This window comes from Merops nubicus, unplaced genomic scaffold (assembly GCF_000691845.1).
Source record: "Merops nubicus isolate BGI_N331 unplaced genomic scaffold, ASM69184v1 scaffold12619, whole genome shotgun sequence".
Classification (NCBI taxonomy): Eukaryota; Metazoa; Chordata; class Aves; order Coraciiformes; family Meropidae; genus Merops; species Merops nubicus.
Genome location: NW_008630237.1, coordinates 83,152 through 109,672, shown reverse-complemented (window position 1 = coordinate 109,672; position 26,521 = coordinate 83,152). Strand labels below are relative to the sequence as shown.

Sequence of the window (26,521 nt, the reverse complement as noted above, 5' to 3'; positions counted from 1 at the left end):
ACTGGCAAATTATTACTTTTGTTCTCTAGAAATAAAGCCTTCAGTTAAATCAAACTGTAATTTTTCTACAGAAAAAGCATCCCTGGCCAACTCAGCTGCTTATTGCAGTGAGTACTTCCAGGTCTGACACGCTCCCTTTGTTTCTTTATTTGTTTGGAAGACAGAGGCTACTTATTCTGGAGTCTAAACCTCATCTTGAAAAGAAAAGGCAAGGATGTCACTCTGGTAATAGGATGTGAAGGAGTCTTGTATGTGTTGAACGGGCTGGGGAGGGGAGACCGCATTTCATGAACTGTTTATATTAAAATTGCTATGCCCAAAATAACTCAAAACTCCCACAAAAATGGATGCCTACCCTCAGTTTCACACCAGGTTTTATAACCTTAACCAAGAGAGTTTGTTTGGGACAGGGTGGGACAAGGTGGTAGGTTATCAGTGTTTCAGTGACACAGCAGTGCAAAGTGAATCATAGTAGTCACAGTTCCAGCCATTAGGCTGAGGGCAGTTACAAAAAAAAACCCCAAAAAGTCCAAGTATCTGAGAATTACAAAAGCTTTGGGACAACTCTGCTGTAGTAAGCTCCCTCAAAGAAAAAATAAAGCGTGGAGACATAAAACTTTGCAGCTGTCCGTGCTTTGTGCTGCCCTAGCAGCTATCTGCAGCTGATGCCCCTTTACATGTCTTTCAGCTTAAACACAGTCTTTGACGGCTTAGTTGTGCACCACAGACACACAGAGGGGCAACATGCTTTGAGCACACATTGAGAGTGACAGGCATTGAAGTGATTGAGTGAAGGCACCACAGTGAGGGTGATGACTGCTAGCACACTCTGTGGCATTAATTTCATCGTTTCCTTCCTGATGATTCTGTTTTCTTCCAGCTGGTGAAGTGATGGCAGATGACTGTGACACAAGAGATACCTTGAGACCGTTGGTGTTCCGCCTCCACGAGAACGTCCCCGCAATAGTCCGTGAGGTTTTACTGGAACGCGGCTGGACGGAATTTGACAAGAAGGAGCAAGATGACACAGACTGGAACTTGTACTGGCGGAACTCGCCTTTCCGCATGACAGACCACCACAGCATTAAACCATGGCAGAGGCTCAACCACTACCCAGAAGCTGTCCGGATCACCAGAAAAGACTACTTGGCAAGGCATCTGAAACGTATGAAAGGATCTTACGGATCAGCTCTGTATGAATTTAGTCCAGTGGCATTCATCATGCCCAACGACTATGTCAAATTTATAGCAGAATACAGCAAGGAGAGACAGTCATTAGGCAGAAGACCTAGCTACTGGATTTGCAAGCCTGTGGATCTCTCCCGTGGAAGGGGTATACTCATTTTCCAAGACGTTAAGGACTTAGAGTATGACTGTGCAGTCATTGTGCAGAAGTACATTAGTAACCCCTTGCTCATTTCGGGGTATAAACTGGATCTGCGCCTTTATGTGTGTGTCACCAGTTTTTGCCCCCTCACCATTTACACTTACGAAGAAGGACTGGTGAGATTTGCCACAGAGAAGTTTGACCTCGATTCTCTGGACAACGTCTATGCGCACCTAACAAACACCAGCATCAACAAATATGGAGCTTCGTATACAAAATATAAAGAAGGGATTGGCTGTGGCTGCAAATGGACATTCAGCAAACTTCGTTCTTACCTTCGAATATTTGGGGTTGATGATGTGGTCCTCTGGCAGAAGATCAATAACATAGTGATTCTCACTCTGCTCGCTGTAACCCCCCTACCAGTGGCTCCCAATTGCTTTGAGCTCTTTGGCTTTGACATCCTGATTGATGACAAATTCAAGCCGTGGCTTTTAGAAGTCAACTACAGTCCAGCCTTGTGTTTAGACTGTTCTATTGATGTCGCAGTGAAAAGAAAACTTCTTCATGATGTTGTTGAACTGCTGAACTACAAGCAGATTGACGCTTTGAGGCAAAACCAAGTGGCTGGGATAAAGGGTGGCAGAAGGTGGGTGCCCTGGAGCACAGCTGGTGAGAATGCCACCAAGGAGACTCCAGGCTTACGCACTTGCCAGAAAGTGGCTAAATGTACTTCTGCTTCTTCTGTGCAACCTGCCCTGCAGGCTGCCAGAGGATCGATTTGTAAGGTGCCTACTCAGACCAAGAAAACTGCCAGAGCACATCCAAGAAAAACACTGACTTCTGAGCTGCGGGAAAGGATGAACACGCCAAAAACATCCTCCAAAGCAAAAACTGGAGCTCAAAATAAACAACACCCAGGAGCTGGGCATTCTCCACCCAAGTCTGCCCAACTCAGCCAATGGTCGCCCACACCTGACTTCTGCAATTACAAGTTAACCATGCACCCCTATTTCCTCTCCGATAAAGACCAGAGGCCTATCCCCCGTGTAGGAGGGTTTGTCCTTATTTTTCCTTTCAATGAAGCTGCACTTCAGGCTTCCAGGGATGGGACAGATACAAAGAGCATAATAAAGGAAATAAGCAAATTAGTGAGCAAACAGTTACCATCAAAACAGCAGAACACAAAGAAAAGGACAGGCTATTTAACCTCTGTGTAACTTCATGAAGTTATATGGCCTTACCATAAATGGCTTTAGCTGGAAAGAGGTAGCAGTACCCTGAAATGGTATTTGGAAGAGAGACATCTCAAACAATACACAATTTTAAAATTGTAATTTAGGACTTAGCATGACAGATTATTTTTAAAAATTAAAGTACTGGGTTTTTTTTTACTAATTCTTGGAATATTAACGGAATCCTAGAATAAAAATGGAGAATTACATGTCTCAAAACATCCTCAGAAATGCCAGTCTTTATTATTTTTCTCAGCTATCTTTGGTTCTTTTCTTTTCCTAACTGAAGGGGCTTTACAGCTTGAGAAACTGGTCACTTTACACCAGGGGGCATTCCATATGCACTCAGTTTACAAAGGTGCAGGTCATGTGAAGTACACAAAACTGTCAGGTTTTTGAAGAATCCAGTCAGCTTCTTCGCATTCATTTCCAGAAATTAATTTTGCACTGCATGAAACAACTGTTACTTTCATTTTATGACCAGTAGGTCTCTACTTTCTGTAAGAATTTCTACAATTTCAAAATAATCTATATACTGCTCCAGTGTTTTGTTTCAGATATACTCTTAATAAATAGATAATTAATATTCCCAAGGTAACAGAGAAATTTGTTATGAGAAAGTAGAATATAAAACTGCAAGTATCACATTCAGAATACTGGATTAAACCTCTCTCTCACAGACTGCATTAGCCACTGGGTTGGTACAGTGGTTAGGCAGCTTTGTTGTGCTTGCAATAAAACTGGTGATCAGCTGTTCATAGAAAAATACTAACCCTGAACTGGAGCATTTGGGATGATGATCAAAATACTACCCTGCTCTTCTACATCTTTGCTGCCCCCAGCTGCCTGAATGGAAGTCACTGTTCAGAAGTCACAATGTATTCTAAATTTCAATCAAAATGGAGGCCAAATGCTTGCTGTAGCATGCTTCTGCTAATGCCAGAAAACCTGTGGAAAGATGAGAAGTGGGGTTTCCCAACTGCATTCCATCTCCCTGAAGGATTCATAAAAATTGTTCACTATAAACCCTCTATGACAAAAGCCATAGTAAAGTAGGTGTGTGTATTGCTACACTTTAAGTACTTATGCAGTCACACTTAACTTGGATTATTTGTGTTCCTGCAACTATGAACTGTAGCTGGTAGAGCCATTACTGCTCCTGGTTAACTACTGCAAGTGAAAGATGGAGGAGATAGCCTGTGAAAAGCAGCCTGTGAAAAGCAGCCTGTGAAAAACAGCGTGGCACACATCATAACTGGTCCATGAAGGACTCCCAGTTGTAACATACCTGTCAGAGCCTGTCATTTATGTAGCTGTTCTTCTGTCTCCCTGAAGAACCAGTCTGAGTAAGAACAGTGAGAGAGAGGGGTTGGCAGAAGGCAGAACCAGGCCCACAGTTAGGCACAGTTACAAGCTCCCTGTAGGCAGGTGCTGACAGGGTGAACGTGCTCATCAGCCAGGGCAGCGCGTACGTCAGCAAGGTGCCCGCACACACACACAGCTCTGGAGGCCGACGGGCACTTGTGCCCTGGATCTCACACCTCTGCAGGACCAGAGGCCAAATTATTCCAGAATCTAAATGCTTCCTGCAACTACAGTCGAGAGTGCTTAAGAAAGCAAGGAACAAGCAGCATACAAATGAAATCATTCCTTATTTAATTTACAAAGGGATTATATACACAGGTTCTGGAATGGCAAACCACAGTTCAAGGCTAAAAACTGAAAACAAAGCCTGTTTTCTGCATTACTATAGAAACAGAATCTCATCATACTAACTGGAGAACAGGGACCTTTTGTTAAAAGGAATTCCTAGGAATAAAACAGCAGTCCTTTAGAGAACATCTAGTTTCCCAGCCAAACTGAAAGCATTAATCACATTAACTTTTTTTCACAATGCTTAATTGAGGAAAAAAAGTATGTGTAGGTTTGTTTTGATCACTGTAAGGCAGCACTGAACTGAAATTCCTAGTGAAACATGTGGAAAAGAATGATCTCTTGGATTTCTTTCAATTAGAATTTGCCTTTGCAAAACATATGAAATATATTGAAAATTTCAGTAGTGAAAAGCACGGGTACATAAATTTTTCCTTTGTTACGCAGGAGTGAAGGAAAAACAATGGAATTTTATTATAACACCAGCCAACATCGAGCTGTGTGGATGTTTATGGCATCATAACTAAAGTCATGAACTGAAGCATCTGTATGATCAGTATTAGCAACACTTCTTGCTCTGTTGAATCTATTTCTTCCAAAGATGCCTGCCAATTTGAATGGTGATTTGTCAATAGTCTGACCCACAGGAAATTGAAGAGGAGAAAGAGCAATTCCATAATCTTGCAATTATTTTGCACTTAGGTGTGAGAAAAGGCTAAAACAGCATGCTGTGAAAGTGTGTTTGTTGCTACAGGAATTGGAAGGGCGTAAGGAGATAATTGATCTTCTCAGTCAATGGGCAGGTAATGAGCTGAGCCCTACAGGGGGAATGCTTCAGTGCTTTGGAAAAATTCAAGACAGTTGATGGACAGGCAGTCTATGGGGAAAATAGTTGAAACCAGCATCTGATTAACGGTTAATCCCCCTGGCTATCAAGTGCCATCCCAAGAGCCTTAAAGCTGAAGAGATTCACTGACCAAAAATAGTTGTGGACTGTTGGATAAATAACGGCAATAGTAGGAGAGGTTGATTCAAAAACAAAGCAACACAGAGGAGGTCTGAGGAAAGACTCAGGGTAAGGCAGCACCAAACAGAAATGCAAAAAGCTTTGCAGATTTGAGGTTCTTATGCCATGCTCTTTAACTGTAGTCACTTTTGTAGGTAACTAGCACAAAGTCAAGGGAAAGTGTGATCAATATCATGAAACAAGCACTCTGATGAGAAGTACTATGGACATTTATTTTAATGTTACATTACACAAAGAGGGCATGACTGCATCTCCTTTGAGTCTCACCCAGGAAACATTTGGTTCAGGTAAGGTTGTTCCAAACTATGCACCAATCACTGAGCCATAGTAAATTTCAGCCCTACAGATCCATCCAGTCATTTTGACACGTCTCAAGTCTTCCTAATAGCACTGACCTGCCAAGAAAATGGGTTGAGCCACTTACGTACAGTGCAGCCCTTTGAGGGGAGGAATCACTTCTTATCTAGGATGATATTACCCTCTTCATCTTTGATTCGGACTCGCCCAGTGGAGTACTTGGTTTCCTGCCTGCCATTGCAGTAGACAGTTTTTACAGTGCCGTCTGGGTACTCCCGCCGCTTGAACTGCACAGTGTGAATCTCCCTTTGGCCATTACTGAATTCCACGATTTTATCTCCATTCCTGAAAGGAACAGCAATGAATGAAATGATGAGAAGGAACTGCCAATTAGTAACCTGTCACACTGAGCTGTCTAATGTGACACAATAAACGTGGAAAACAACGTCAAGTGGAAACTGAGACATTATTAACTCTCAGATAGGTTATAATTCACCTCAGCATTTACGTGGGATAGTATCAGAGATCAGATCTCACAGGAAGTTTTTAATACAAAGGTACTTCAGTACAGTGTGGCCAGAAGGACAAGGGATGTGATTATTCCCCTCTAATCAGCACTGGTGAGGTCACACCTCGAGTACTGAGTTCAGTTTTGGGCACCTCAGTGCAAGACAGACATCGAGGTGCTGGAGTGTGTCCCAAGAGCAATGAAGCTGGTGGTGGGTCTGGAGCACAAGCCTTATGAGCAGCAGCTGAGGAAACTGGAGTTGCTTAGTCTGGAGAAAAGGAGGCTCAGGGGAGACCCTATCACTCTCTACAACTCCCTGAAAGGGGGTTGTAGTGAGATGGGTGCTGGTCTCTTCTCACAAGTAACAAGCAACAGGACAAGAGGAAGCAGCCTCAAGTTTTGCCAGGGGAGGTTTAGGCTGGATATTAGGGAAAATTTCTTCACTGAAAGGGTTGCCAAGCTTTGGGACAGGCTACCCAGGGAAGGGGTTGAGTCACCATCCCTGGAGGTATTTAAAAGACATGTAGATGTGGTGTTTAGGGATATGGTTTACTGATGGTTAGGTTAATGGTTGGACTTGATGATCTTAAAGGTCTTTTCTGACATAAAAGATTCTATAGTATAACATCTAATGGATGGTGAGATATGCATTTTACTTGACATCTTCATGCAAGGATTTCAAGGCGTTTTGCAAGCAGGAAATCTAGTTTACAACAGGATCCTCCCTAATCACAGAAGAGTCATGTGCAAGAAAATCCTGTTGTTGTTTTTCCTCATTTGTACGTGGAGGAATGGAGAGATAATACATTAAACGCTTTGCTCAAGATCAGAAAGGGAGACAAGGAGCTAGGAATAAAGCTCAGGAATCCTCATCCTGAGTGCTTTAGTGCCCACATTGTTAATGGAGACAACCAGTGATCTCCTAGCAACCCTGGCCAGTGTAAAGTTACATGGAACTAAATGAAGAATATTTCACAGACACTTTGCCAGTGATAAAAGGTCACTTATCAATCAAGGTGGAAGTGAACAATTTTCAGTGCCTCATTGTAGCAAAACTTTCATTATCTTACAAATCCTTTCTCCCTTCATCTGAAAATTTCCCAGACATGAAGAATCCAATGAGTTTTAAATGTCAGTATCGTTGTACCTGTGTCCATTGCCTGGTTACTGTCATTAACATAAGACTTACTTTTCTACTTTTACTACTGTACCATCTGGGAAAAAAGTCTCCTTGAATCCGTTACTGTAGAGACATTTCACTGTGTGATCTGGGAACACAATCTCTTGTGTGCCATCAGGATAATGCTTTTCTGTGGAAAAGAAGATGTGAAAAGTCCAAATATTCTTGCATGTTGCTTTATACCAAGCTAGATCAGGTTTTTATTTTGGACATTGTAGTGAGAATGGAAATAATATCCAGCATACCACTAAAGAAATTAAAGTATCAAATAATTGGATCATCAAAATTAGAAGAACTGCATTTACATCCCATTACTATCTTTGCTTTGTAGGAGGAAAAGGAGAAATAAAGCAATGGAACATGCTGGAAGTGAAATGCAAAGACAAAGCAAAACAGGAAGGAAATAACCCATCTGGAGTCAGGATCAGACAGCACTTTCTTAATAGGAAATTTCCTGCACATATAGTTCACATTTATGAGCTCTTTCATACCTATCTGATTATTAGGGAACTGCATCACCTCCAGGCCATCTGGATAAGCAGTGTGGGTTGTCTGTGCATCTGCATAATAATAAATCTGGAAAGAGAGAGAAGTTCCTTGTGCAACATGTTCACGATATTTGCATAAGCAGATTCAACAATGTGCGTAAAAATTAGCCATCTTTAAAAAGTCATTTCAAGGTCATTTTCTGTGTCTGCCACCCATAAAAGAAGCTATGTTTGCATTGCTGTTCCTCCCTCTCCTTCACAGCCTTCCTCATAGCTGTGTCTAGATGGTGCTACTTTCATCTCTGTAGCATACAAGAGAACAGTGCACACCTGAAAGTCATTTTCCCACCTCTTGGCTTTGGCTCCCACCCAGGCACTACTAATTTAAAGTAGTCCCACTTTTGCCAAGGCCTCATTTCCCCTCTAGCTTATATTATTATTAACTGTTTATATACACGTAATGCAAAGAGGGAAGAAACCTCTCTACTACCTACTTTACTAATGAATAAAAAACAGTCCTTGCTTCGACTGTCTGCCCCTGCCCTTTTCTTTCTTTCAGTCTCCTTTCATCTGCTTGGCCAACTACCCATTTCTTCCTTCTTTGGTTGTCACCTTTGTTTCTTTCACTTTTGTCCTTATAGATGAAGCAGTTTCACTGCTCAGCGATGTTAAACCAACACCCTTCCTCATCAATTTTTCCCTGAATTGATAGATCGAGATAAATGATAGGATCTTGTTGGAAAAACGCTTAAACATTTTATTTTCCTTAAAGAAAAAAAAAAAGTCACACACCACTCTCTGATCTGGCATGATCCTCTTTACATCTCCATTGACAAAGCTTATCGTTGTCATCCTCTTATCAGCACTGATCTCTTTTTTAGTACCGTTGCGGAAAGTGATGATCCGACGCCCATCAGTAAGCACCTCTTCTACCTTCAAACACAGAGAGCATCTAACTTAAATTAAGTGAAATTAGTAACACTGAGCTGCCTTCCAATTAAATTGGAGCTTGAATTAAGTCATGTTATGCCTTTGTATTTTGAAAGCTCTCTGCAGCACATGGACATTATTTTTGCCTCATTTGTGCGTAAAAAAGGCCCAAAGTAGTTTTCTTTTCACAAAATGAACTTACTTCTATCACTTGGCCCAAGTTCCCACCCCACCACCTTGTTTTTCTGTTAAGACACACAGTCCTGTGGCAACAGGGAAGCTATTCAGGTTTTTCCTTGACCAATTAATTATGGCTTCTACTCATTTCATAGCTGGTACATCTTCCACACAAGTCACTCAGTAAACCTCCATTCTGGATTGTGTGCACCCAAATGATTTAACTTCACATATTAACACAGACTGCTGACATACGTTAACATCCATTTTATTCCAGGTAACATAACCCTGCATGGATACTAGGTACTACAGAAATAAATGTGGCTGCATGCAGAGGTCTGCAAAATTGCTCAAAACTTCTTAACAACAGGGGGCAATAGTGTCATCAGTGTGTTTTTCTACAAACAATATTTCAGTCAAAGAAGACTTCATACTTTTTTTTTTAAAGCAGTAATATGCTTGGAGGACGAGAAATACTGTATTTCTCCAAACAGGCATTGTACTGATTAATGAGGACAAGAATTTAGTTTTGAGAAATAATTTGATTTAAAAGTTACTAATTATTAATGGAAAAATGTTTTTATGCCTCCTCATGACAAAAGGTATTTCTACAAGAAGTCCACATACTTTAGAGTTGCTTTCTCTTTTTAAAGGCATCAATCCTCATTTTGACATCTGCCTTTCATTGCACAAGGAAGTGCAGACCACCACTCAATTTTATTAGTGAAATCCGGTGGTAAAAATGTCAAAGTGAACTTTTTTTTGTAATTATTTTCTTCTGAGGACGAAAACAACAGATACTGTATTCACTACTTCTACAACAGGGAATTGTAAGTGGTAGAAGCTTTCATAGAGCCCGTATCAGCATTAGCTATAAAATAATTGGTATCTCAAACCAGTATTCCCTTAACAACTGTTATATTGGTGAAGCTATTTCTGTGACTGCTCACAACTTCATTATTGGCAGGGTGAAAAGAGAAGCCCAGAACTGGACAGATATAGAAACTGAAATACTGTCCTAACTTTATCTAGCCAAAAACCTTATCCGGAATAGACAAATTGGTCAGTATTGAGGGAATGTTTTAAGAGGATAAGACTACTTGGAGCAGAGGAATTGAAGAAACATCTGGGACTGAGTTCAGATCTGGCCTAAATGAGCAGTGACAACACAAATGCACCAAATTTCCAGTGCATAGACTATCTACAGAATCAGCCCTTCAAGATCATTCCTGAGGTGCTGTGCAGGAACAGTAACATGGACACTGAGGAATGAATTATCCAGTTTTGTGGCAAGGAGTGCAGGGACACAGTGGGAAGCTAGCTGGAATTGCCTGCTCATCACCTCCTGGAATACAGGGACTTCCAGGAAAAGGATGAAACCAGCTGCCAAACTGAGCTGTGGATCTCAAGACAAGGGGCAGCTGGAAGCAATCTCTAGATGTAGCTGGGGAATCAGTGGGAATTTTGATAGGTGGCTTGAGCAAACTGCATAGGGTGCACTGAGCCAAACTCCACCGATGCTGCTCCAGGTGTAGCCAGCTGTGTATAACAGAAGACTTCTACAAGTGGTGTCCAGCTGGCTCACTGTCATTAGATTCACTTTTAAGGAAGTAAAAGAATGGCCTTTATTCTTGTACTGAAAAACACCATAAGCATATCATTCCTTCCAGCCCCAAAATGAGGTAGGTGAAACCAAAAGGACTTGTTGAAGGTCGTAGAGCAAATCCATGTGGGAGATAAGAAAATAATTTGGTTACTTGATTTCCAGCCCATCATCTATTCATATTTCATACCATTCATGGAGTGACATTGACCTTTCAGCTCTCCTTTAAGGAACAGACACTTGATTAGAGACATAGAATCAGAGTTGGGTTGGAGGGAACCTTTAAGATCATCTAGTTCGCCCTCCTGCCATGGGCAGGGACATCTCCCACTAGACTAGGTTTTCTACAGCTACTGGAAGCAGTGATTCCCATTGATAGCACAATCCTATTGGTGATCTCTTCAAGTATTTCTGAACCCTGTTTTATCTCACCTTTCCGTCACGATACTCTATTTTTTCCTGCACCTCTTCCTCACTTTTTCTTCTCTCTTGATGTAATCTTGACCTTCTAGATAATACTGATTTTAGAGGCTGTATTGTGAAAAAATCACAGTCAGTGTTATATAAACAGAAATGTGTTAAAAATATTTTCATTTATTTTAATCAGCTGTGCAAACCCCATATTTACTTTCACACACACAGAGAAAAGCTGCTCTCCTTTCTGGCATTGCCTTGCATTTGTAATGAATTTTGATCTTTTACTTATAACTAGAAATGTTGCACATTACTTCCAGTTAACTTCAGTTTGCAAAGCAGAAGATGGCATAGGAAAAGTCCAAAAATGAGTTGACAAGAGCACATTCTGTCAAAACGACGCTATCGGAAATGGTGAGAATAAACTCAAGAACAAAGAACACAACTACCTTTGAATATTGGACTAAATTTGCAAAGAAAGGTACCTTTATTTGCTAGATCCACTCTTCCAAAACTAATTACATGGTTCTTCACTGTAGGTAATGCTAACTGTGTAACTGAGGGCTATTCAGGACGTCACACATCCAATTTACTATTACAACGAGTGTTCTTTGCGCTGTCTGGCAGTGTAAAGGAGCCTGAAGTTGATTGACATCTGGCATAGAGCATCCAGAGCAGTTACTACCTAATGTTAATTATAGTTTGAACATGTGGTGTATTTTGAATTGTGGGATCCAAAGGAACAGGGATTACTGCTCCCAAAGGGCAATGATATGCTTCACTAAAAAGCTGTAAACACAGTACCTGAAGTTGCCAGATTCCTCCCTGTGTCTGCTGCATAATGTAGGAAATGGGAAGAGAAGATTTGCTTTTTCTTAGTGTGTTTCATTTCAGTTCACAAATGAAAAGAAAGCAGTTGCTGATTATATAAGAGCCAGAATCATAAGCTGCTCAAACCTTTGTTTCAGCATCCAGAAAAGCAGAACTGTCTGTAGATATTTTGTTGTCACATGCAGTTTCGTCACTTCTCTTTTGTGTGGTCACAAAATCCTCTTTATTCTGAGGCTTTAGCAATCTTTCTGTCTTTTTAATACTAAAACTCTCTTCTTCCTGAGCCAAAATTTAAATGCTAAATTGCAACATTAATTTATTAATGTGCAACTTGTGCAGGAGTATGTTGATAAAGAAATCTACTACATTATTTCTAAACCATTGCAATATTCTTTTAAAGAGTGTACTTATCATTACTAGTGGCAAGAAAATAAAGCTAGAATAGGATTGTTCCCAGCTGAATGGGATTTAGGGTGTTGCATATGAAAACTAAGATCACAGACTCACTGTTTTTATAGAGTTACATGGTGAAATACCTCTCTTTCTTCCTTGCTACTGCAGAGTGCAAATCTGCAAGTGTCCTTGCTGTGGTTGTGTGAGAGGGGCATGTCTTCTGAGCTGCCTGAAATGGGCAAAGACCTCTCTATAAGAAAAGCAAAGTAAAAGGGGACGTTGAAAGCATATGAAAATTGTTGAATCCCATGTCTCCATACCTATCTCAGAAGGTTTTTAAAACATGCTAGCTCTCAGATACTTGCAACACATTACTTCTTATACCAGTAATGTTTTCTAACAGCTTGTCCACCCTTCTGAAGGTGTTTTGTCCTGGACCATAGTAAAATGCAGACCACAACCATTCTCCCACCTTCTGGGCTTCTAGGTCAACAAACTCAATGAGTAAACAGGCAACAGCACAATCTGCTCTCCCTCTCTTGTAAAATATAAATTTAATTATTCTTATAAGAATTATAGGAGAGTTTTACCAACAACGTAGTGCCTGTGAGCCAAGAGTTAGGGACCAGTGTCTCCAAGCCATCTACAGACCACTCTAAGTAGGCAGACAGTTCCCATAAATCTTACCTTTTACATAGGAAGATGAGTTAGAATCTTTAAAACCACTAGTCAGATGCGAGACAGCTCTAGGTGATTTGCTATCAACTGTTCTCCTCCCAGTAGGAGGGGGTTGATGTACAACCTGAAGCAGAATAGAGAGGCCTTGACATACAGTCATGATTCACTGTAACATGAGAGCTATCAGTGACATGGCCAGAGTGCATTTCCCCTTCCTAGGAGGTTAGCTGTCTGTGCACTGATACTGGTTCAGACTGTTGTGGAGAAAGAGACATGGGTGGAAGGGCTGGAAGAAGCCTTAGACAGGGCCACCCACCCCATTCCTTTTCTTGGAAGATACATTTCAGCAGCTCTCACTCTCAGTCCACATTGGGTTGCATTGCAGCCATGCCTGTGCCTGGCCATGCACGTCATTGATCCAAATCCCAACCCTGGCCCATGGGCTCACTTCCTGCTGTGACCTCAGACCTGACTCATCACTATGGGCTTTGATGGTTGGGATTCTGACCTGACCCTGTCTTCCATCCCCAGCCTGCCCTCCTCCCTGGCTGGGGCTGTAGGACAGGCTCTGCCTTACCGTACTGGATGGCGAGTCACTAATGATCCCAGCCCCTGGCACTCGGGAGGCCACAGGCCCATGCAATGCCTTGGTGCATTGGTCACCTCTGAACTTTTTCTGAGGGCAAGAAGGGCAGGTTTCAAAACCATTCACCCACACTCTGGCCTGGAGGTGCCCAAACAGCTCAATGTACAAACAGTCTCTAAGATAATTTCTGGGAACAAAATGCAGTACTGGTGGGGAAAAAAATAAAACCAAACAAAACCAAAACCAAGCAGCAGCTATATGACAATCAGGATCCCCATCTAGCTTCTGAACAGTACCATAAAAGGTAAAAAAAGGCAATCTAAATAGACCTTGCTGCTGGCTTACTTCTTCTGTTTCCACAGGTGTCAGTCTTCCCTGGTGAGGTGTCCTCCTGCCAGTTGGTGTTGTGCTTCTGCCAAAGGAACAGTTAGATGGTTTCTTTTCTTCGTATTCCTTTGTCACCAATCGCAAAGGATCAACTCTTTGCACAGAGGCTTCTGTTGCCTAAAAGGTAAGGCTACATTTGTATTAAGTTGATATAAGCATCTTCAAATTGCATTAAAAATCCTTCTGCAACATGTACATCATGAAGTGTTTTAAACTTTTAGGAAAAGGATTAGTTTTATGTGTGAGCACGCACACAAACACAGGCATATATTTTATATGTAGTTCTCTATTTAGGATCTTATTTTGCTTCCCACGTTTCTCTCTACTTGGACAATGATGCAAGTCAAGGGTAATCCAGGACACATAGTACAAGGTCAACAGCTGCTCCCATGCTTTCATCCCTCAGTCCCAGCCACTCTGCCAACGGTAGGGAAGATATCTCTCTTTGGGATATCACAGCTGAGTGGACCTCAGTAAGATATACTGCATGACAGTTCATTTTTATTTGCCAAATGTATATCTTTTTTATATTTTGTCCTCATACCTGTCCACCAATTAAGGCTTACACAAGCCTCGTAGGACCCTAAGACGTATGTGAACCACATAAAGGAAATGAGATGTGAACAGTTCCAAACAAACTGTAGCAGATATTTAGACTGAAAAGATCACATTTACGCAAAAGAACTTCCCCAATTTTTCTTGGAGACCTTATATCAGAGCACAAAAGAAAACCATACAATATTCCTTCATGACCACCATGAGATGTACGTGATTTACACAATGACTGCTAGGGACTGACAACTGCAAAGAAAATGTTACATTGGTGTGACAGAAAAACTGAGGCTTTACAAAGGTACAGAAATGCCATAGTCTCACTGCCCACATTGCTGCAGTCAGCCTAGAAATGACAAGAGGTGATGTCTGTGTCTGTCAGAACCAATAGCAGAAGAATCTGTAATTCAGTGAGCTGGTGAAACACTAGGATTAAGCACATGATGGGCAGGAACAAACAAACAAAAATTTAAACATCTGTGGAAATTGTACAGGGTACTCTGATTGTGAAATGTCTTGCACACTGGAGAGCGACTGCATGGGAAGGTGATTGTAAAAAGTCCATGGAAAGAATTTATTTGCCATGAGCTTCATTTGCTGAAGTCCATGAGCTGTTGCTCCAGGGACACAGGACTAGCAAAGCACAAACCCAGGAAGGCTGCACAATTCCTTCTCTGACAACAGTCGTTATGGCCATTTTTTGCCAGCTGTAAAATTTTCTCCATTTCATCAATGAAATTTAGGGGATCTGTTGTTATTGTGTATGGCCACCTGCTATTTATAGTAATAAACGACATTACAATTTAATTCAGACTTGCTCCCCGATTGCTTTTGTACATAACCTCATATTCTATATAGCTTTGACAGAACTAAGTCAGATGTTTAGTGTTGCTTTGCTTTCTTGATTACAGCTGATGAAACTCACCAGTCCTAGCTAGCTTTAAAACACTTGCTGCAGGTCTACGCATGTGCCTGTGGCACACGTCTGCTTCTGTGGCTCAAGGGTATCCCATTCACTTTGATGTGTTCCCACAGACAGTTTCTCAATTCTCAACATGAGAGTTTGTTTTATCTATATCCCAAATTTAGAATTGTTCAGATTCACAGAATCTTTGAGGGAAAGCATCTCCCTGCTAGCAAAAGAACTCAAACACAAAGGAAGCACAAGTGAGTAACTGCGTTCATATCTGTTGTTACGACACAGATTTGGAGCTTCTGTTTAATGTTGCATTTACCTGAGTTTTCAGTTCTAGGGTAAAATAATTGGCAGCTGCTCTATTCACTGCAAGGCCTGCTTCCATCAAATCAGATAAAGAGCATGTGGCTCTGTCAAATATTCCAGAGTTCAGTCAGGGCATCTGGGCACTATGCCCACCAGTCTAGCTCATGCTTGTGATGCTTGTGCTGGATTCCAGTTGGATTGGATCCTATGCTGGCTAGATAGTGAAAGCTCAGATAACGGGAAGCCCAAAAGTCTACTGTACTTAACTTCCCCCTTCCAAACTCTTTCATACCTTGAAAATTTCCAGGGTGAGCTACCAAAGATAGCTTTTTGACTTTACTGTGCACTTTAACTACAGGAGGTATGTTGCACATTACTTGTCTATCATCTACCAGAGCACAGAGGAATTGAGAGATCCCAGCTGTAGAAGGCACTAGGGAGATCTGCAATCCATATAGAACAAATAAAACAATTTCCTGCAGCTAAACCTTCTCTGACTTATAAACAACATATATTGCTCAGAAATGTAGCCAGTCTTGAAGACAGGCACATAATATCTGAATCCTCTTTGAAGCTACTATTCTGAATATGACTGATTCTGCTCTTTTAAGGCATATTCAGTTTAGACTTGTTCTTATCATTTTCTCTTTTCATTTCTGGCACCATGCAGGACTCACTAAATCTGTCTAGTGACACTATCTAGTGACTTTCAAGACACACACTCTCATGATCACTGGAGTGGAATACTTACTTCCTTTCCCATCTGACACGTTTTACATATTATTTCAGTCCTTAAACAGGAAGAGTGAGTGGTGTGTTTGCTGATCTGAGCTAAATTTGGCTTTAGCCAATGGAATTGGGAGATTAGTTTCTGGTAGGTAGGAGGAATTTCAGAGAGACTTCACTTGAAGAAAGGGCACTTGTAATAATCAAGATACTCATAATAAGAAGCAAGAAATATTAAAAAAAAAAAAGGAAAAGAAAGAAAAACACTATGAGATTTTTAGATACCTATGTGTTCTAAACAGTGAGATGTGTAAGAAAGATGGTAAACTGGCTGTGGAGTGGTCATACAAGTACTAGTCAGAAACGAAGATCTGACTTTATTTTTCCACTGCCTTTATTTAGAAGGCTTATTGATTGTTGTACTTATAGTGCTTTTTGGGAAGTAAAACCTTGAATGGCAAGATACTGGATTTGTGGTTTGCTGAGGCAAAGTATGGCAGCTCCCTGTAAATACAGCCAGTCTGTGAAGTAGCAGGCACAATGAACTCAGAGCATATTTGCAAACAACAGGCAATTCAGTTAGATCTAGAAGAACAAACCCAAGTTTTCTCTCTTGCTACTACAAAACCAGAATAAAAGCTACAAGCAAAATTATGCTGAGTAACAGCACAAGCCCACTGCAAGAAAACATGACCATGCTTACACAGACACTTTCATCTGTACAAATTTTGATTCCAAAGAACATTCTTTTAAATATACTATTTCCACAGTCACCTGTGGAAAGGTGACTACTAACAATGGGAACGCGTACTTTGCTACTCACGTCTCTGAAGAAGTGTTTTTGCAGAGATGTCTTTGGCCCCACATGGCAGATGCTGTGCCTCTTGTGATTATCTTTCCATGATCTTTCCTCTTGTCTGGATGAAGGTGCTGTCTCTTGCAGAATAGCTTCTGCAACCTAGTGGAGAGTTTGTTTAAAAAAATATAGTTTGAGTCACAGCTATTAGAATCAAACAACCCTCAAAGGCATCTGGTTTTCTGTTGTAATAAAAATTACAGCTTTAAACACAATGAATGCAATTCCACAACTTGTTCTGCTAGGGACTGAAACTCCCCAGTATCAGACAAAATCAGCATCTTTGTGTACAGCATCCTAACATCTTTATATACAGCATGCTAATATTAGTCTCACATAACAAAAATCTTCAGTGACTTGAGCAGTTGTTCTACATCACTAAATGTCCCAAAGCAGTAGAAATAATACAGAAATCTGGCTTACAACAGAAGTCAATTAGCTTTTCCTTATCCTTGCTTTTACTGGAATTTTAAAATATTTTCATTCTGTACATGTGCCTCTAATTTTTTTTCTGACCTTCACAATCTATAAAAGGATAAGTCGTATGAACAGGTAGTTTTGGAGAAATTAAAAATAAAGTTAAATGTAACTTGAAGTGACATTTTCAATGGAATTTAGTAGTGTTATGTGAAAAATCTCATTAACAAGCACATTAAAATCAAATAAAAAGAGAGACCAGAACTTTTTCACTCCATAAAGCAAAGGACAGGTTAGTTGGTGGTTATAACATCTTTTAAAGATACATTACTAGAAATTAGATTTGCAAATTAGGGAAATGGCTTAATTTTGTCTTCTACATTTAGACACTCTGTAGAAGAGTAGGATTCATCTCACCAGACTGCACCATCTAGATGATAACTATTTGTTCTAGTTGCCTTGGTGCATACAGGATGAAATTGATTCCTCTTTGAAGAGACATATTTTCTCCCTGGAATACACAGGGAGAGGAAATGCCCCCTTCAAACCAGAATCCTGTCTTTTAGGTTCTAGTCTGAACTATTTATTTTCCTCAAGACTTGCCATCTCCTGTGTAAGAAGTGAGTAACAGCATTCTTCTCTGTTCCTTTAACTCCTTTAGATGAATTTACTCAGTTACATAGTAAGATAACAACCCTACAAGTATATTAAGCAAACGGGATACAGAGAAGAAATGGCAAGGGAATCTGTAAGCATATGATTACACTGTTTTGATTTCAGGAGATCATGGGAGACATTTACACTAGCCACCTGTATTTTTCACCTTGATTGTCCTTCCTGCTCCACCCCAGTGTAACTCCCATTCAGGAGTACAACTTGTGCCTTTATAAGGCAGGTCACTGACAGTGTTAGCTTCCCAGAAAGTTTACAGAACCAGATAAGACTGAAATGAAATTTAATAGATGATCCCACTGTATCTATTGCCAGAAAACAGCCTGTGTCTGGCTGAAGTGCTGTTTTATTAAAAAGGTGAATGGTGTTATAGGTATAAGGAGTAGAATTCATTTCAGGAGACTTTAGTTGTCTAATTTAGGTACTGAATGTAAATTAGTTGTCTAGACTCCCTCCCTAGTTAGTGGAAGGAGACATCTACCCTGATACAAATGTCTAAGATAGGCTGGCTGAATCACCTTGTAGAGGTGCTGACCTCATGGATAAGTAAGCCTAAATAGAAGAGGACCACAAAAAGAGTACATTTTAACATGACACTACAGAGCTGATTTCCCCCCTGCTTCAAGCTAAGCATGGGAGGAATGAAGGAACAGTATTCACACATGCCAGCTACTAAGAAAAACTACCTCTGAACTTTTGAGACAGTAATAAACAGATAACATCTTCCAGTACCGGGGTCTCTGATTTTCTGTCCATGAAATTCACAGTTTCTGGTTTTTCTTCTGCTTTCCATCTCTGATGTTCTGAAACTCTGAGCTCATCTCGAAGCTCCATGTTCTGCCTGGTCAGCATCTCAACCTGGTCTCTCAGCTTGCTGTAGGCAGCATGCCAGCAGGACTCGTTTCTCTTGAACTCCTCCTGTAGTCCAGCAATCTGTTGTTTTAATATCTACCAGCAGAAAAAAAAAAGTGTGCCATGTCATTGCCTGCCCTGGACTAGACATGCCCACCTTATATATCCAGAAAGAAACATGGAGTCTTTTGTTCTGCTTAAAGGTCTACAGTATAAAGATCTTCAGTATAAACATCTGCAATACAAAAAGAACATATTTGAAATTATTTCTTAGAACAAAACAAAAACCAAACAGCAAAACCCACAAACCAAACTACCCTGCAAACTCCTTATACTTAAAAGAAGCCAATTGTTACAAAGTCAGCAGAGGGAACTCCTTGCTGGGTAAAGGAAAAGGAGGAAATGCAAACTAATCATGCAAACAAACACTATTAAATGTGAATTTTTTTTTTTTTTTAAAAAAAAGCAAGACTACAAGGTATATTTTAATGGAAAAAAAAATGTCAGTTCATCAGATCTTCATGTAGTGATAATCACATATGAATAGTTAAATGATCCTTACAAACAGCAAGGGATTGCAAAGACATAATTTTCAACAGTTCAGGAAAATGAAAGTAGTGAAATTTTGCCTGTTGGGTGCATATTGGGGAGGACTTTCCCATATACATGCATCTCCATTATTTTCTCCCTACTGCCTTCTCCTTCCCTCACCCATGCTTATGCCAACACTGAGTCCTCTTCCTTCAGAGCACTCATGCTGGGTACTGCAAACTGGAATACTGGTGGAGTTGAGATAGAAAAGTGCAGTTTGCTCTCTAAGTCAACCAAGCAACACATGCACCCATTTCCTAATTTCCCTTTATTTGTGTATCTGCCCATTTGTGTTCTAATCACCATCCTTTCTTTTCTGTGAGCTGCCTGGTCAGAATTTGGCACATCCATCAGCCATTTCCAAGAAGCAGACATCTGAACTTGGGAATCACACAGATAAGTGACTCAGAAAGAGTTTTATAATTGTTTCCTGGAAAATTAAATTTCTGAACCTTTATTCATTATGTTATCAAGAAGTATTCATTATGCTATGTGGGAACAAAGGATTAAAACAGTTCTATTGAACTTCATCACTAGGGCTGGACCTAGTCAGGAAACAGAGTTATTCCTGGGAAGAAAGTCTAACAATTTTTTTTTTTAAATCCTAGTGGAAAGAAAAATGATGTTTCAAAATACTGTGCAGAGAGGACATTCAAAATATTTTCATTCAAAATATTAAAATAACCTCTCTGAAACAGTTATTTTTTTCCTGTTGTAAATGTTACCTCTAGAGAAATATGGAACTTGAGTCAAGAAAACATCCACTATGTATATGGTACAAAAACATGTATTTAAAAAATGTACAAATGCAAAATTAAGACAGTATAGAAAGTTTGAATAAAGCACTATCTTTTGGGTTTTATTACTTCTGAAACTTCTATGGTTAAGAAAATCATTGAAATTGTCAGGTTGCTGTCAAATATATCACTTTGGTTTAGACATCTTTTTGTAGCAGAACATTGTTCCAGACATTTCTAAGCATTACTATTGCCTACTATTTTATCCTATGAAAAAAATAAAATCTTTTAGCTGCCCCCATCTCCTTTATCACTGTCTCACGTCTCACCATTTTTTTCCTTCTCTTTATCAGTGATTCTTCCAGAAAATTACTCACAATCATATTATGTCTATCTGTTTTTAATAGGGATAATAGCCACAGATATTCAGAGATTACTTTGTCATCCAAGGAGGCTGAAAGAGAGGATTCAAACAGATAGAATCCCCTAAAGGAACTTACAATAAACCACAGTAAATGACTCAGGGATGTTATTAGGCAGGTTAGGTTGTTAGATACACAACTAGATACCATCAAAATACCTCAAAGACAAAGGTCAGGGTAGTTTAAAGAAAAAAATCAACAAAAACCCAGCTCAGGGATGAGAATAAAGAATGATGGCAAATAACTCTGTGCCTCTGGCACGATAGTTCTTCATATCAAAAAGATGTAAATCTCACTGTGGCAGGAGTTGCAGATTTTTCAAGAGACAGCTCAGATCTTGGCAAATCAGTACAAGGAAGTATAAGAAACACAGGAACCTCCCAACCTTTCTTAAAAAGTAGAAGGCATGACCTAGTATTTTTCTTATATAAAGAAAGTGGGATGTACGTTGAAAAGACAGACCAAAGCCATGTCCTGTTAACATAAAAAATCTTTACTCTACACACAACTATCTTCAAGAATTAGCATGAATAAATGGCCATCTTTGGCAAATGGAAGGATTCATGTACTAGCATAAGATGCCTGCATGGAAGGGTATTAGCTGATGAAAACTTCATGTTTATTCTACAGAAGACAGCTTACTTGTATTTCTTCTGATTTCACATTTTCTTCTGTGATTCTAACTGTTCCTTTGAACTTGCTATGGGCAATTTTTTCTTTCTGTGGCGAGTGAATTTGGTCTCTGTTGTATTGCAAAGGGTGAGTCAACTCTTGGCTCCTGACAGTCTTGAGTTGGTCCATTCGTGTTCTGTTCAGAAGTTAAACAAAGAGTATGAAATTGGCATAAAGACTATAAAGAAAGACTGTGTTTAGATGCGCCTTCTTCGGGCATGATTTCTGGGGGGCTTGAGTATGTCCCATATATGCTGATACTGCTAGGAGTGGCAACAAGTTCTCAGCACCTGTCAAAATTGAGGTCTTTCATCACTGGGAACACTCACACGTGCGTTCAGCTGAAAAAAACTCTTCTATTCAGCAGATGATAGAAAAAATCCTCATTTAAATTTTCTGACAATGTAATGACCATGGCTTTTAAACATTTTCTCTTCAGAGAGATAGCTGAATTAGGGCAGACCTGCAGAAGGCACAACTTGTTCCATGGCATTGCACCTATGAAGCACTTCATGCAAGGCTGGGTGACTGAACCCAGTCATTACTACAAATCAGAACAGCCACGGGCCTGAATGAAAGGCAACAAAGTAGTTTACTTTCCATAGGTAAATATACTCCAAGAGTTAAATGTGGAAGCTCAGAATCCAGAAGAGATTTTTGTCTTTTTTTGATTTGAACTCAATATCTGAAAGCATAAGTGGTCTGGAAGTGCACTTAAAAATTCAGCAAGAGGAGACGAGTATAAATCTTTACATATCCTCAAGCAGAGTATATTTGTATAACAATGATCTAGTTGCCTAGTTCATTTTTAATATGATATTAAATTTTCTAGCTTCCTGCTTCAGCTCACTTCATGACCTACAGCCACCATCTGTCCCTCACTGTTATTTAAAAAGCAACATGAACCACAGAAGGCAGCCCTGACCTCATGTTTTCTTCTCAGTAATGGAGTTTACCACTTCAGAAGCAAAATATGAAAGTTCTCAAAGATACTAAGAAATTAACAAACTCCCCATATATCCTGCTGCTTGTTAAAATTCATTACCAAATTGTTGTTGTTATTTATCCTAAATAAGCCTGTCTAATATTCTGATTAAAACAGTCTCAGCCAAGTCAATAGGAGTATTAATTCTCCTCACATTAATGCAGTTAAATTATCAAATATAGCCCCTGCATGATTATGCAGCCTGTCACTGCTCCATATCCAGACCAACTGCCCTGAAATATAACATACTATAACAAAACCAAGACACAGGATCTATACATAATATCTTTCACCAAAAACTGAACAGTACTGTCTTAAGTTTCTTGCACCCTGTAAAATCAAACCCAGGTAGCTGTTGCAGCATTTCAGCCTCTTCAGAATTGCACAAGACAAAGCTGTACAAATAAAGACAAGCTGTACAAATAAATTAATCAGAGCTGGGGCATGAACCCAAGTGCACAATTGTCCAGAGCACTGTATTGCTATCATGACCTCTGGTCTTGGCATCAGCCATCCAGCACTGCATGAGGGGCAAGGTTTTGAGGTCAGTTCAGGCCAGGGATCAGGTCAAGGAGACAGCTTTAGTGTAACCTCACTGGTCTGCAGGGTAAGACAGGTTAGTCATGTATGGAGGTGTTCTGCTGTGCCTCTTTGCCTCAAGGCTAGAAAACAGACCCTGGCCTGAGGAAATGTAATAACCAAAGACACCAAGAGTACCCACGTCACTTTCCTGGAGCTTCCAACAATCACTTCATGCTCCAGCTATAAATTGCAAATAGGAGCTACGTGCACAATGGATATAAAATATATTAAAAATTCTAGTCACTTTGTGCTGGCTCAGACTCTTGGGTGCATCCCAGGCACATCTCTGCACGAGACACATCACAGCAGACTGGCCATGAGGCAAAACCATATGTGAAACTAAAGTCTTTTTTTCCAAGTAAAAGTCTTTTAGCACAGTGGGAAGTAGCCCCACAACATGTTTAGTAGTGCCGTTGGTCCAGAAAGAGTGCAGATTCAATACTGCAAGGAAATTATGTATGAAAAATGGCAAACAAGCTGTCCTGGTTGAATGAACAAAGAAAGAATCATCGAATCCTCCGACTGATGCCAAGAGGCAGCAGCAACTACCTCAGTGCTGCAAGGGTGGAGGCACAGTCTGCTGCCCTGAGCACTGTAACAGGGTTAGGCACCAGATACACCCAGCACACTAGATTCCAACTGTTTTCACCCTCTTGCTTGTATTATTTGTGCCTGCAAAGGTCTGAAAACAAAGTGCTTGGAAATGAAAGAATGGATAGATTAGGCAGGTCCAGGCATGTCATGCTGCTCTCAAAAGGATTTTCATTTCTTCAAGCAAGAACAAGCGGTCAACATGGCTCAAGTGAAGTGCTGTCAATGTGGTGTCCATTTTGTGTTCCTAATAGAGTTATTGGCTTAAAAGTACAAAGCAGATTCTGCAACTGCATAAATCGGAATAGGGCTGACACAGTAGGGAGAATAAGCTGCCTTTTGCAATTAGTTCTATTTCATAAATTAGAACAAGTGAGTGAACAAATGTACATCTTATACTAGGCAGGGACTTAGATAAATGTCTGTATGGAAATTCTAGGGGCTACTATGGCTAATGACATGAATAAACCTATGGAAAGCTCTTTTAAAAATCTTCGCTTTTATGAAATAAATCATATCTATGTCATCTGTGAGGCAGCACTGTCAGCAGGCAGAGAATGCAGTGCTGGCAGGGTGCAGCCCTGCAGCAATTCTGCACCAGTACATCACTCACTCCACAGCCAAAATTTACACCAGAAAAAAGTAAAAGCAGCACCTAATGTTATTAGTAATTCTATGAACTGCCCCAGATATTCACATCTGGAACACCTATCACAGTCAGCCAGAGATCATCTTTCAATATGTTTGCAAGATCACAAACAAGAACAAACTTTAAGGACACCATTTATTTTTAAGGCATTGAAAGTATTTTCCTGAAAGACAGCAATAGGAGAAAATGATACAAACTGATAAATGTAATTCAGATATATCCTTTGACAGTAATCCTATGGTCTTTGAAATCAAGAGGAATGGACAAGCAGATGTAAAAAAAAAAAAACCTTCTTATTTTGCATTATATATTAACACAAAAATCTAAATCGATAAATTACGTTAACTTGGAAGCAGTTAGAACTAGGCTTGAAATGGCAAAAATGAAAATAATCTTTCCTGTGTTTACAGTAGATACTACCTAGTAATTTTTAACAGATTTCATCACATTAAAAATACACCTTTGATTTGATTGTAAGCACACTTAATTTTTATTAGAGGCATTTGCATAACCTGTAATTAGTTACAGCTGTGAAGGACCTTTCATTTCAAACCCCACAGTTTCAAAATGTGTTTCTTGCAGGGATTCTGTGGTAAGGAACTATTTTTCTTTGATGAACACATAAAACCATAACAATTTTCAGCATTTAATTTCAAATTAGAAAAACAAGCCTCTTGAATTTTTAAGTTCTTAATTTATGTGGTACCAAATGCACCCTCAGTCTGGCCCGAAGATTGGTATTCCTGAAATAAAAAAAGCTGTTGGCATTGACATATGCTACACACTTTTTGTTAACTTCAGAAATATGGGCTACCCTAATGTGAATGAGAATTTTGTCCTGTACTACATCACAGGCCTGATTCCATAAAGCAAATCATCCTGAGTTCTTGCTGATTTCAGTGTAATCTGAAGATGTTCAGCAACTAACAAAAAGCATTTGGCATTACTCAGCTTTAAGATTCAAACTGCACCAGTGTTTTCAGAGTTGGCCCCCTTCAGTTAGGCACTTTTAAATCTAGACAGCTAAATAGGGGTTTCAGTTCTGAGACAACATAGATGCTCTCAAAAAGAAGTTAGCTAATAAGAAGAACTTTAACATAATTTAGATTTTAAGGATTGTAAAGGAAATATTTGCCTCACTGCACACACAATTCCATTTCTGGTGTATACAGATTTACCTGTGAAAATGCATTGCTTTCTCTTGTTCTTCTTTCACTCTAGTCAGTGAAGGGGTTCCTCTGTGACATATGCCAGTCTCTAATCTTCTGGTGAGGATGTTCTGGGTTTCTTCTGTAAAGACTCAGAATGTTGTGAATATTAAAGAACCCACTCTATGTATTTAAGATTGCATATAGACTGCATTAAATGCAGGAAGGTTTATTGCTTAATCTATCAAAAAGAATTAATTTATCTTTGCCCAATTATGCAAGTATTCTGTTCCCAGCATAGTTCTTAGTAGCACAATCCAAGCTCTGCAAATCATGAAGTGAAATGGGATTTGGGGATATATCGATGTCAATAGCTGAATTCCTTTTCTGAACTGTGAATGCCACATGATAGTTCAATCTTATTTTGAATACAACTTTCAGAGAAGCCTCAGGAGCCCTTTTTTAACAGCAGCATGACATGGAGTGGAGTGTTCTTAGCAAGTTTTGACAGAGTAATTGAGAGCCATCAGAAGCAAGTATTTCTGCCCCAGTGATTACTGCAGGCAGGACAACTGAGTTTCACTGATCCTACACAAAAAGATGGCCAATAGGTTTGTCATGACTCAATGCAGGAGATGTCCTTCAGTTAAAACTGTGAGAGAAGAAAAGGCATGAACTTCTTTAAAAAAACAAAACAAAACAAAACAAAAACAAAAACAAAACTCAAGGAGTAAATCCTGCTTAAGCAAGATACCATTTAATTGCCAGAAGTAAGATCACTGAGACCGAAAGGCTAGAAAGTTTGGTTGACCAAAGAACTAGGATCACATTCAGGATGAACAGAGATGTTCCTAAGAAATCATTCTCCCACTCACGGGAGGCTCTTTTTGTCACAGGGACAAAACCTGTGACAAAACACAAATCTGAGAAATTATTTTGCCCACCTTTTTTAAAGTCACTTTATCCCAGGGGAGGGTAAATAGTAAATGTGAACATCTCACAGTCGAAGTGTCAGTGAGAGGAACTACTTAAGCTGCAGAGAGCTCTAGCATTGACTCCAGGGACTGAGTGAATCTCTCTCCTGTCTCATAGGGTCAAAAGTCTGCACCTGAAGGTGCACCTCAAGCAACAGA

General features: G+C 39.9%; 2 protein-coding genes across 2 annotated transcripts in view; one reads left to right on the top strand and one right to left on the bottom strand.

Moving 5' to 3' along the window:
• Positions 1-891: 891 nt before the first annotated feature.
• Positions 892-2,547, top strand: TTLL2 (tubulin tyrosine ligase-like family, member 2). Its single transcript, XM_008947223.1, has one exon. It carries the CDS (start codon positions 892-894, stop codon positions 2,545-2,547), a length of 1,656 nt encoding a protein of 551 aa, XP_008945471.1.
• Positions 2,548-5,694: 3,147 nt separating this feature from the next.
• LOC103779584 (centromere protein J-like) overlaps positions 5,695-26,521 on the bottom strand; it is a 43,928-nt gene continuing 23,101 nt past the window's right edge. The window contains exons 7-14 of the mRNA XM_008947222.1: positions 18,892-19,107; positions 13,673-13,831; positions 13,319-13,417; positions 10,858-10,956; positions 8,508-8,648; positions 7,719-7,803; positions 7,237-7,357; positions 5,695-5,884 (exon numbers count right to left, since the gene is read on the bottom strand). Coding sequence (XP_008945470.1) covers positions 5,695-5,884; positions 7,237-7,357; positions 7,719-7,803; positions 8,508-8,648; positions 10,858-10,956; positions 13,319-13,417; positions 13,673-13,831; positions 18,892-19,107 — 1,110 coding nt within the window. The remainder of the gene's footprint in view (positions 5,885-7,236; positions 7,358-7,718; positions 7,804-8,507; positions 8,649-10,857; positions 10,957-13,318; positions 13,418-13,672; positions 13,832-18,891; positions 19,108-26,521) is intronic.

What these genes read in the sequence shown, in the direction of transcription:
- TTLL2 (XM_008947223.1), top strand. Translation starts at nt 892, where the DNA reads ATGGCAGATGACTGTGACACAAGAGATACCTTGAGACCGTTGGTGTTC.